Raw genomic sequence first — 13,017 nt, forward strand, 5'->3', positions numbered from 1 at the left:
ACTGAGTACAGGTGAGACATGGATTATATGGCCCAGGTTTCTGCACTGGTAGGAAGCTACAGCTGGTCCACAGTGAGGCCAGTGTAATGAAAAGCATTGTCACCTTCTGCAAAATCATGTTTCATTATACTGTCAGAGTATCTAAAAGCAACAGCTGAGAGATTTCCAATAGTGTCTTCATTTTATCATTTTTAGGGAAATAAATAAGAGACAAAACAAGACAAAAGCAGAGTTTTAGAAATACTGAAAGCAACTTAGTAAATAGGAGGCATTTTCAAATGACAGTTTTTTTATTGAACCACAATAAAGCAATTTCTCCTTCACTAGATGATAAATTTTATTACCTATTTTTCTCTAAGCCACATAGGATTAAAGGCAGTGATAAAATCTTTACGAGCTGTATTTCTGCATCTGGGAAGTATGAGCTGATACACACTCTATTCTCTCAGCTGCCAGTCTGTGGCCTCTTAATGTCTTGGCAAGTGTCCCATTTGCTTTGTATGTCTAAGCACTGCCGTCAACTCAGTTCTGTGTAATTTCTCACATTAGCAGTGTAGGTGTTACATGCTGGACTTGGTGAAAAGGCCCTAAGAGCCAGAACCTCTTTAGAAGCACAATCCCCCTGCCCTGCATAACACTGCAAGTATCTAGCAGACAAACTTGACCCTGCATCCTAAGAAAGGAATTTCAGGAATGTGGCTTTTTAAAGGTTAAAGTGGCATTATTAAAACAAAACAAAAAAACACTTTGCTACATTTCCCTCTAGAACTGTTTTGCATTGACTAAATCATGCTGTAGCAACCAGCTGTCAAGCTAAGCCCTTGGAGCAAACTGGGGCAGAGATTTCTGCCAAAGGTGCCAGGTACTCCCCTCACTGAAGGCACATGCATAATGAACGTTTTCACGAAAAACAAGTGTTATTTTAGGGCAATGAGCATTTCAATTTATCAAGTGCTCCTTTTGTCACATAGCCAAACCCTAAGGAACCCTAAAAGGCTTTTAGCTAAAACAAATAAAAATAGAAGTCAGTGGGAGAAGAGAACACATGCTAGCATCCAACGACTTGTATTATCTGAAATATTTTCTCAGTCTCTTGGTAGATTTAGTGAATCTTCTGCATGCTAAAGAACTTGTGGTGATTTGTTGTTGTCATAAATCTTATGCCTTGATATAAAAGTATGTATTTAAAATTAATCCTGACCACTTTGTTATTATTAGGGGTGCCTCATCTTGCAGTTACTTAATACCAGAAATATGACTGTTCACTTTCAGTGAAACAGACCCAAAACTATACGATGCATTAGGAAATAAATGTTTTTTTCTTGAGAAGTAGGTCAGAGTGGTTGTAGGAACACACGTCAAGGAAGCGTTTAGCATCTGCATACATACATTTGTATCTGCTGGTATGGAAGCACTCCACCGTATATCAGAATTGCTCAGAACATAAATAGCTGCTTATCTCAGTGGGCCAGGAGTCCGCTCAGGTATTTTTGTGATATTTCGTATTTTGCCCACGAGGGGGAGTGTTGAGGCCTTTTAATTGGTGGGAGCTCCAGGAGAGTAATTCAGCAGTTAATGAGGAGCACTGGTATCCGTACAGCTTCATTAGCTTGCTCCGAAATCGGTGCACCGTCATCAAAGAGCTTATGTTTTATAGTTAGATGCTGAACATGGCCTTTTAACCATGTGCTGCTACTTGAAAATCATCTTGAGAAGATGGAAGAGAACAAAACTGTTCTACAGGCTTACTGAGAATACAAGCCTCCTCATCATGCTGATTTTTCCCTTCATTAACCATTCCTAGAATGTGAGCTACTTTGATGATAGTACTTCAGTTTTTATGCAGAACTTATTAGTGGATGTAATAAGGTGGTTGAGGTGCATATATCATCAAGTTCTGCTCAGTGAAAACAACTGTTCACTGACAGGTCATCCACTTCTTGTTAACAGTTAATGAAGAGCTCCATGATTTGCTTCTTAATGCATTTAGCAGTTGCAGTCTGGGTACTGTAAGACTGCAAGGGATTTAGGGAAGGATTCTTTTTCTCTGTACGTATGTGGATTAGAAAATGAGATATCAGCCTGGTACATGCAGAACTACTCTTACTAAACCCATTAGCTATACCTCTGGAATATGCAGAACATCCTTAAAATCATCCCATGAAAAGTATGTTTAGAGCTGGAGGCCGACAGGATGATGTCACACCAAAACAATTGTATTAAAGCACACTACGGTTGATCATCTCGTGTCCCGTTATCTAGGACAAGGTCACAACAGTTACTTCCTGTCTTAGACAGTCTTTCGTGTGATAGAGATGTGAGTTGTGAAATGCATGGCATACTTGATTAAAGATAAATGCAATAGCATGGGCTTGGACTCAACCCACACATGTGCAGGATGACAGGCGACTTGGTAGCTCCAGTGCAATCTGTATCCAACCTACTTACATCCCAGTAAAGGGAGATTCACTGATAGAGCATGCAGCTTTTTTGCTGGTTGCTTTGTTGCTGGTTGTGTAAGAGCAGTTATAGTTCATGTTGCTTCTCAGAGGCTCTTGATTTAGAGTAAACCTTCAATGAAAAGTATGTATTTCAAATTTTGCCAATACACAAACAAGGAAAGTATGCTATTGCATGGCAAACACATTATTCAAAATAAATATAATAACAATTTTAAAATACTTCTAGAAATCACACTAGAATGACCAGCTAAGGATAAAAAAGATAAAAGACCTCTGCAGCACCATGAGGAGGTATTTCCAGTGTGTGCAATTGGAATAAGTGGTACTTGGAATTACATCTTTGAGGGTAGGAGCTGCCCTCCCCGCTGCCTTCAAGAATGTATTTTCTGGTGCTCAGTGAAGCATTGCTAGCTGGACAAATAATCAGATGCTCCCAATGGAAAGGGTACTAGGAACCTTCTCATTAATGGATCTGCTGTTTTATTGTGGTCTGTACAAAAGACTTTTAAGAATAGATATTGCTCACCAAAGCAAGCAGATGGAATCCCGCTTGCTTTTCTATTGAAGCATCAGATACTGTAGTATTTTGAGTTATCTCTACCTCTTTCAAAATGATGTTTCAGATAAATCACCACCCTTTAGCACTGACAGCATGTTATTCGACTCTTGACCTATTTGGTTTGCTTGCTTTGCTTTTAAAGTGGGCCAAATGATACCATTTTAGTATGAGTCTTGAATCTGGTTATTTGGAGATTATTTGAACTCCCTGTGTGAGGTCGTGGACATTTGCAGGTCTCGAAGAAGAAAAGCGGTATCAATTAGGAACAGACCATACACTGGTATGCAAAGTAAGTGAGAAGAAATTGAAGAGTAATCAAGGAGATGGCAGAAGGATCATGTGAGTGCTGAAATAACTGTGAATGTGTTATCTCAGTACCTCACATGTAGGAGGACTGAGGCTACTCATACAGAAACATAGTAAGAACATTATGGAAGCTCTGGTGTTTAGTTGCTTAAAGCAAGGAAGTCTTTAAAGACTGCAAAGAAAGGTCAGTGCTGACATCTTAGGAGGACTTTGTTTCTCACTGCAAAAGGCGATCCAGACTGACAAAGATCTGCTTTGTATTCAGCTCAAGTCTTTACTTCAGGAACGCTGAGATCTTTGGGGGTGTCTACTCACGGCAGTCCCTGCAGCTGCTGCTCGGCTTGAGGTGCCCAGAGCTTGTGCCGCTTGTGCCAGGCGGCAGAGGTCTGCAAGTCCAGGGGAAGTGCTGGGGGGCATTACACCTCATTACACCCCCGGGCAGTGTCACTGCTTTGTTGCAGTGCTTTGATGCTCTTGTCACATGCACTCGCTCAGGCCACTGACCTGACCTGGGACACAGCCTGCAGGACAGAGGGGGATGTTATGAAGGTACATGAGAGATAAGGGACTCCACTCTTGCTTTCCCTACGCTACTTTCATAATCAGTTTTGTACCAGCATTTCCAATCTAGATGACCTTGTCTAGCTTTCTCCAGAAGGCAGCGCTCAGGGTAAATGTGGAGCTGTGAGCAATGATGCTGAGCAGTGGTCAGAAGAGGTGTGGGTGCAGCACAGCAGGCTGGCCACACAGCTCTTGCACTTCTTCTGAGCATGGCTTGGCCTAGTCATACCCAGAACAAGATCACTGCAAGACTTTTGAATAACCACATCTTGCAATACATGTTGAAAGTTAGGTAGATCAAAGCCTTATCTAGATCTCATTCCTCTAGGGCACTAACAGTACCTCTCAATGTTTGTTGATATCATATCTTTATGAGTTTATGAGTTTTTATCTCATATAGAGCGGATGTGGGTAACCACAAAGACTTTCAAAGTGGAAGCTATACATGGAAGTGGGGGATTTTCGGTGGTTTTCAGTCTCCTGAAACATAGACGCTGTCTGTGGTACGGTAGTGAGAAAATAGGTTTGTCTAGTGCAGTCTCACTACAACATCCACCTCTTCCTGTTTTCATTTTAGCTGCTTTATTAAACAAGAAAATGCTATCATCTCTGTTTTATAGAAGAAACTGGCACAGCTATGACTTACTACTCATTACGACAAGAAGTTTGGTTTTGGGAGCCTTCTGCCACTAAACTAGTGACTCTGGTTTATCTTATTACTGGTTCTTAATGAAATAAGAAAGGGCACCGGGGTGGGCGGGTAGAAGAACTGTTGAAAGATTATAAAAGACGATACAAATAAAATGAACTAGACTGCAGCATTCCAGACATCTGTTCTGATTGTGTGGCTACTTGAGGTGATAAATGGTCATAAAAGTAAATCTGCACATATCTATATCATAGGAGCATGCAATCATTTCCCAAGTTTCTGCCTGAATAAGTAGTAATTTGCTCAAGACAGAATTTGCAAATTGGGGATTTTTTGTTAGCTGCTAGTAAAAAGTCTCAGTTGTGGTTTCTGGCCTGTTTTGTTGGACACTAATGCATTTAAAGGAGTGAGCAAGTGCCTGAAGAAGCTCAGTGAGTTTGGTGTGCTTCTCAGTAGGCACACCTGCAGACACAGTGAATACTGTGTTAAAGATAAAAAGGCCCCTCACATGCGAGAACTCCAGCATAACTAAATGGTGATTCGAGTTCTCTGACGATTTGTCAGACCCATCTCTTCAAAATGAGCCTCCCCTTTCCTCTGTCTGACATCTCAGAGATCAGTTAGGCTTTAAATAGCAGGCAGCTGTGTGATGTGGCTAAAAGGGAGGACAGCAGAGCTGCAAATCTGAGCTGGCCCTGTGCCAAACCATCCGCTTTGCAAACTCAGAGCAGCTATTTCTAACATTTAGTTGCTGGGGCTGGCTCCTGGCTGATGCTCCGCGTCTCTCCTGCCAACTGCACAGCAGAGCCACTGCACCTCCTGCTCCACGTCTGCAGGCAAAACCATCACACTTGGCCCACCATCAGCCTGCGGGTCTGTCAACCTCCACCCTCTCCGGTTGGAAACCCAGCCGAGGGCAGCAGTCAGCAGTGTTTCTGCAGGTTTGTCTAACTTTCCTGCTGTGAACCCAGGGGATGATTTGCTTTTTCAGGACAAGAGCAGAGGCTCATCGCGGGCAGACTCGTGGGTAGATACTCATATGTAAGATTTAATCCCACGCTCCACAAAAGCTAAATGAAGCAGACAGCCACAATATTTGCAGGTGACAATGGGAACCCTTCCCCCGCCACACATTAATTTTGCACAGTGGCCTCTTTTGCTGGAAAGCCAATCTATTTGCAGTGACACAGGGATCCCAAAGTCCATACAATCCTGCACCAAAGGGTTAAATCCTTCACTCTTCAGTACCTTCTTGATCCTGGCTAATTCAGTTCATTTGAATTTCGGCCAGATATTACCCACAGAATATTACAGGGCTGTTCCTCCTTTGACTAATAATGGCTCAGCTGTCTCTCATTGACATATTGCTGACTGAAGGCTATAGTCTCTTCCATCCTGCTTATAAGAGGAATTTCCCTTAGATCCCCAAATTAGTCATGATGCATGCATGCATGCAAAAAAATCCATTTAAGGACCTGCAGGAGGATCAAAGCATAAAAACTGATTCTGCTTATCAAACCCATAGCAAATGCATTAAAATGCGGGTCTCTGAGCCTTTCTTTACCATTTCCTAATGATGACTCTAGAGTAATTTCTGACAGATAAATATGCAGCACGTAACGAGTGCAGATCACATGGTAATACAGCTAATTAACCTCCCAGAGTGTTCCAGCAATCGGGCAGCACCTCATTAACAGAGCAGGGCCCAGGACGTGGTGGCCAGCTCATTTAGGCTTCTCCGCTCTGCTTCCCCATTTTGAGGCAGGGTTGTTACTGGCCTTGAGGCTCGCATAAGCGCTCCCTAACCCCCGTGGGGGCCACAACCCGCCCCGCTTTGTTCTGCCACACCAATTCCTCGCTGATTTTTAGTTTATTTTTTCTGCATTTTTTTCTATGCCACTCCGGCGGACGTGCTGTTACGGACAGCCGCGCCTCCTTGCTGGCTTTCCCTGCAGAGGCTCGGCCCGGCCCGGCCGCGCCCGGCTGGGACGCCTCTTTAACCGGAGGGCGCCATCGGTGACCGCCGGTGCCACAGATACGACCGGCGCCAAACGGCTCCCGGTACCGAAAGGGCTCCCGGTACCGAAAGCAGCCGGCCTGCCGTGCTGACCGGGTCAGGGACATGACGCAGCCCCCGCGCCGTGGCCGTCGCGGGCCCCTCCAGCCCCGCTGCCCACCCGGGACCGGCCCCGCCGCAGCCCCGCGGGCGGCGGCCCCCGGAGGCCCCCCCCGCCCCGCGCGGCCCCGCGTGCTGCCGCCGCCGCCACTCGCCCCGCCCCCTCGGCGCGCGCGCGGCCCCTCATTGGCGAGCACCGCCTCGGGGAGCCACGCCCCTTCCCTCCTCGCCGCCGCCGATTGGCGAGGACGGACGAGGAGCGCGGAGAGGCCACCACCCCCTCGGCAGCCGCCCCCCCGTCTCCCTCTCGCGGCCCCCCCCTCCCTTTCCTTCTGCCCCCTGCGGGCCCGGCGGCGCCTGCGCAGTGGCGTGGCGGCGGCGGGCGGCCCCGCTGTTGTTATTGTGGGGCTGGGCTGCGCCGCGCGAAGATGGCGGCCGGGCAGGGGGGCGGCGGCAACGGGAACGGCAACGGCAACGGGCCGGGCGGGCTGGGGATCCCCGCTCACCTCACGCTCTCCTTCTCGGCCGGGCCGCACTGGGGCGCGGCCACCCTGCCGCAGCCGCACACGGTGCGCAGCCTGGACCGGGCCCTGGAGGAGGCGGGCAGCTCGGGCATCCTCTGCCTCAGCGGGAGGAAGCTCCGCGACTTCCCCGGCAGCGGCTACGACCTCAGCGACACCACGCAAGCAGGTGGGGGGGGGGGGCCGGGGAAAGGCGGCGGCGGGGCCGGCTCCTGCCGCGGGGCGGGTGTGGGGTGAGGTGGGGGGGAGCGTCCCCGTCGTGGCGGCGGGGAGCGGCCTGCGAGGGGGCGGGGGGGGACGGCGGGGAGCTGGGGGGGTCCCGCTGCGGGCGCTGGGAGCCCCGTGCCCGGGGCGGCTCGGGCTGCGCGCCCCGCGGGTCGCCCGGCTGGAGGAGCCGGCCTGCAGGCAGGGCTCTCAGGTGAGGCGGACTCGGAGGTGTTTCCCTACAAGCCGCGCGGAGAAGCAGAGCCGCGCTTTTTTCCGCGGAGGTTTTGTCGGGTTTTGGCTCGTCGCTGATGCGCTCCTGGGTTTGTTCGCTGCTGGAGCGCTTGCCGAGAATGCATCCTTTTGAATAACGTGCCAGAACAAAATACAAATGAGAGGTCTGTCATCTTTTGTTCAGAAATAGCAGCGGCTTTCCAAAACGTCGTCGAGGCGAATCAATTCGTCGCGTGATTTTGTTTATTTTGTGGGTTTTTTTTTTCCCCCATAGGTTATGAATAGCTGGCTTATTGTTTTGAATGGGAGACTGCCTATTGTGGCACCTTATCCATCTCTGACAGTCCTGTACTCCTGCTCTACCAAATACTCATTCCGTTGGTCTTTGTTGTGGGCTGCAGTTTGTGCAGATTTAAATAACGTCGTACTTGTTCTCCTGTGATATATTAAGTTGCATAGGGTGTAAAATTTGTGAAGGACTGATTTATAAAATCCAATTCCTGTATCCAGTACCAAGCTTGCTAATGATTTGTGGGATATTAATTTCTTTTTTTTTTTTCCCCTCTGGCACATGTGATGCATCCCTGTGTGCAGTGCAGAATAGGGATAGGTAAAAGCGTGTTATGTCATAATGGAAGCACTACTTTAAATTAAAAACAATTGTTATTTCATGGAACCTGTTTCCATGTAATAGGATAAAAATTTATGCAGCAACATAGTAGACCGATTCACTGTATGAATATTCAATAGCTAAAGCTTTAAAATCAGACATTGTATATAGGGAATATTATTTAAAGGAATTTTTATGTAACCTGAAGCAGGTGCATCAAGGATCCATATTTTGTTTGCTTCTTATTAATTCAAATTGTAACTGTGTTTAATTTTTAGCTTTGTTTTGAATTCCATCACATTTGAGTAAAAGCTGTCTACAGTGCTATTATCTTTATCTTTTTGAATGTAGTAGAGCCCAGATACCACCATCAGGATTCTACCTTCATCATGAAAGATGTTGCGTGAAAATGTTTAAAGGCAGTCTTTGACAAAAATAGCCAAAGTGCTTGTTGTTCTAAAAGCACTTATTTAAATACTTGATATGTGTCTGTGCAAAAACATTCTCGTAACAATGATGATTTATTATAGTACTTATTTATGAATTAATGCCATGGAATATGAATTCTAGAGGTCTTTCAAAAACTTGATCGTAAACAAAAGATTTGTAGTCCTTATTTTGACATTATCTGTGGACTTTTTTTTTTTTTTTTGACAAGTGGGTAAATGGTGTTCTGCTGGTGAATATCTATGGCATCCTTTACAGTGTCAGTATGGCATAGAGCTTTTGATGTGGGATCAACTACTACCTCATAGTCATTTGTTTACTGGCATTTTTTTCACAGTTATTGCTGTTTCGTGCTACGATATACCTATGAATAAGGTTATAGATATATGCTGAAACATGGGGAATAGGGACCTTGGGTAAAAAAGATTTGCTGCGTTTCACTTTCAGTTCTAAGTTGGTGACTCTCTGAAATTCAGTTCTGTGATACTTGAAGCAAACACTAAAAAAAAAAAGTATATATCTCGCATACAAACCTAGCTACAAACAATTTCTTTGCCATATCATAAGCCTTAATGCAGTAGGTTTGCAGTGTCACTGTAAATCCAGAATATTCTGCCTTAGCATCAGTAAAATCAACCCTAGAAATAACTTCCTGTTGCTGAAGTAAAAACACTACAGTTTTATATGTATACATGCACGCACACTTCTTAAAGCACAACTGCTGTTATCATCAAAAATACCCTTGGAGGTGTTTTTTTTTTTTTTTTTTTTTGAGGCTTGGCCATATTTTATATCTAACTTATGTAATGGTTTGCCAGTACATAATTGGCAAATAATATAATACATTTTGGGCATCTTAATTCATGTGACAAAGCTTACTGCTGAACTAAAAGCATATAAACAGTATCTGGCTGGTTAGCTCTGACCTTATGTTTGTCATATCTTTTGTTAACTGTGAATTTGCATTGCAGCTCTTTGGCAAAAAACATTTCTATTTTCTGGTTTGCCAGAATTTTTCATCTGGCTGTTCAAACAAGTCTTGTGCAGCTGTTAAATGAACTTCTTCAGGAAAAAAAAAATCAGTTGCAAGATATCAAGAGGTGTATGAGTATTCCAATCACTTTATTAACGTGTGTAATTTTGCTTCTTGCTGTGTGAGCAACATTAAGCCCCTGGCAGTTAAGTAATTGAGTAATCACATCAATGTAATCACTGTCTGCTTAGCTGAAGAGATGTGTTTTCTGTTCTGTTTTTTCTTGTAGTTAGGTTCCTGTGCTATATGGCCATCCTGACCCAAGTCAACCGATGCCTTCAGAAATTGCCTTATTTTTTTTTTTTTGTGAGCAGTTCTTAAAACACAAACTTAGTAAATATGAAAGGTAATGGACCGACAGAAAAAATTGATTTGCTCTGTGTGGATATACTGGTGCCATCAGGCTTACTTGTGACTTTGTCACAAGAAACGTGAGACCCCGTTTTTAATTTTAAGGGAACCTCCGAGCAATTATGAGTAGTTGAGTGATTGCCTCTTATATTAACCTGAAATTTCTCCTTTGTTACCACCTGCTGCCTTTTCACGTAGCTGAGGAGTAACACCAGTATATTCCAAGTCCAACTTGAGAATGAGCCCTCCTGTCATGGTTAATAACAATTTCACTACCACGGGCCAAGTTCCCACATTGTGATTCCTGCGTGGGTCTGCTGGGGGTATGGTGTGAGGGGAATCATGCTTCTTTATGATGCCATTGCATATGCTAAGGGCATGACTGTTGTTTTTTACCTTACAAGGGCCAAAAGTATGATGTATGTAGTGATTTGTGCAATTACAAGTTTAAAAGCAGTAACGTTTATAGCTTAATGTTCAGTGTGAATTACATGAAAATGTTATTTGTACTACTCTTCTGCTGCCTGAATGAATAAAGTTATTTTTGTTGGTGGTACCAACCTTGACTCAGGTGACAGCAAGTGATTGAATAGGAACAGCAAATCCAATTTTCAACTGAAGAAACACATATGACTTATATCGTAAGTCTAGATTACATTCTAGAACTCAAATATCTTGAGAAATATGGTTCTTTAGTAATGACCTCTTCACATTTGAATGGAAACAAACAGGTTATAGGAGATTTTTTGGAGTGGTGTTCATGTTCAGAAATGTATCAGATGCAAAAGCTGAAAGTGACACAGCAGTGTCTTTGCTTTTTTTAAGATTTTTTTTGTTGTTTGTGAAAAGTGTCTTCTCATGTGACTTGTGAAGATTTCTTGGAGCTGACTCAAAAGTGTATACTCATTTTCCTGGCAAGGCTGACACTTAATGCTAGAATATGTCCTTAGCAAAAAAATTAACAAGGACTGTTTGAAGGCTAAAATTTCACAGAAAATACAGAGTTACTCAATATTTTTTTTATTTGTGGTAAAGGTTCTCCTTGACAATGTGGAGAGACTTCCAAATTCCTGGTTTTCTGTGGCTGTCCATGGTCTTGTCCAATGGCTCTTGCCGTTCTTCGAATGGATCTGTTTTTTTTTTTATTACAGAACTAAGGCCTTTCTTGCTTGGGCAGACATGATTATTACTGATACGTTCCCAAGTGCTTGAAGGCTTCTGTTTGACTGGTGAGCCAATGTATAACTTCTCAACAAAGATGAGTAGTACATGGCTTAAAGGAACTCTGCATCACAGGCCTGTTCATAGCCTGCTAGCCAGCAGATGTAACTTACACAATGAGCAAATCCCTGGCCATCCGTTTGTTAAAACAAGCATCTACTTAAATTTGTCACTTTATCATTTTGTTTCAGCAGGTGGTACCAATATGTAGTGGACAAGAACTTGTATTAAAGGCTGGAAGGCTACTTTGATTTCAAAGCCAGTGTACTGGATCTCAATTCCTCCTCCCCAGCAGAAGTCACCGGTGATAGACAACCGTTGGTCTGTTCCGGATACAGAAAAATGTATTTCACATGGGAGAACTGTGGTTCAATCTGAGGGGATGCCCTTTTGGTTAAGGCCCTAATGTAATAAGAATATGTATGTTTTACAAAGGATATTAGGATATTCTTTAGTAGTGCTGTTTGACAAGCCAGGAATGATGAATCTGTAAAGTACGGTTTCTCATTGCCTGAACAGCCTTTCCTCTGTGCTTTTTGAGTATCTTTAATTATGCGGTCATGTACGGTTTCTTGCTGTGTAGCTTTCACTGCACAGGCTGTGTAACTAAAATTAGTGATGTGGGTAACCATAGAGCAGGTATTTTCTAGCTCTTGAATTGTTGGATGTAGAACCCAAACACTACTTCCTGTCTCTTTTTACTGTCTTTTTCACAGAATTAAAAGCTATTCTGCACACTGCCAAATGCCCAATTAAAAAAAAAAAAAAAAGCTGCTTATGGCAACCCATCGTTTTGGGAGTGTTTTTCTTTCTTTTAAACAGCTCAAAGAAGCACAAGCAGAGGAATGTAAAATACAGAAGCAATATGACAAGGTTGTTAGCTCCTACCTAATGTGGAGCAGCACCGAGCTAAAATTTTTGGTAGCGTTTTGTCAGGAGAAACATGGTCATGTTACCACAGTCCAGTACCTTGTGTTTCACTTGATAGTATGTTAAGAGACATTGCATGTGTTAGAAAACAGATTAAATGATTGAATGTGTACCAGAAGCTGTTAAACTGGCCAAAGTAATTACTTTTTTCATTTGTGTCTAGCTATTAATAGGGGACATATTGGTGGCTTCCTCTTGTACTTTTCTGAATGTGTTCAGAAGTCCTGAGTTTCTCACCTATGCACGTTGCAATTTTGTGACTGTGTAAAGGCTAAAACGTACTCTTTCTCCTTTCAGTTTCAAAATCTTGTGCCTATTATTCCCCTTACTGTCAAACTACAGTCGTTTGAATTGTGAAGGGTTCTCTTTCTCTTTTCTAATCTTTGGCCTAGTAAGTACTTGAGAATAGGTACTGGTCTCAATTTATGTGCAGTCTCTGATCCTTCACTGTTGTATATAGGAAAAACATTTTTCTACTATATAAATTGAACTGTATTGATACCAAAAGTCTATCTAGTCCAGTATTCTTTATTGAAATAGTATTTTTTAACTTGTTAATTGATAACTTTATTTGCAGCCCAATGTTTTTCTTGAAAATGATGCAAATGGATTTTGTGCCCTCAGTTTTCTATTCCAGGCTCATGAAATCTCTGTATAATCTCTTATACTGAAAAATTCTCACACACGTACTTATATCCTCTGTTGTACCCTATATTTTTTGAGATAAGTCAGGAACTGCATGCAATATCAAGATACGTGTATGGAAGGAAAACTCCATTCTCTGCTCCTAGCATTGTTTTGTGCCTTTGGCTT

General features: G+C 43.5%; 1 protein-coding gene across 4 annotated transcripts in view; it reads left to right on the plus strand.

The window, feature by feature from the left end:
• The first annotated feature begins 7,002 nt into the window (after positions 1-7,002).
• LRCH2 (leucine rich repeats and calponin homology domain containing 2) overlaps positions 7,003-13,017 on the plus strand; it is a 47,357-nt gene continuing 41,342 nt past the window's right edge. For 2 of the 4 annotated variants that reach the window (XM_040571960.1, XM_040571963.1), the window contains exon 1: positions 7,016-7,343. In XM_040571960.1, the coding sequence (XP_040427894.1) occupies positions 7,082-7,343 (262 nt within the window). In that variant the 5' untranslated portion in view covers positions 7,016-7,081. Of the gene's footprint in view, positions 7,344-13,017 lie in introns of all 4 variants that reach the window. The other 2 variants (XM_040571962.1, XM_040571964.1) reach the window with 2 other exon arrangements.

This window comes from Cygnus olor, chromosome 13 (genome assembly GCF_009769625.2).
Source record: "Cygnus olor isolate bCygOlo1 chromosome 13, bCygOlo1.pri.v2, whole genome shotgun sequence".
NCBI classification, from domain to species: domain Eukaryota; kingdom Metazoa; phylum Chordata; class Aves; order Anseriformes; family Anatidae; genus Cygnus; species Cygnus olor.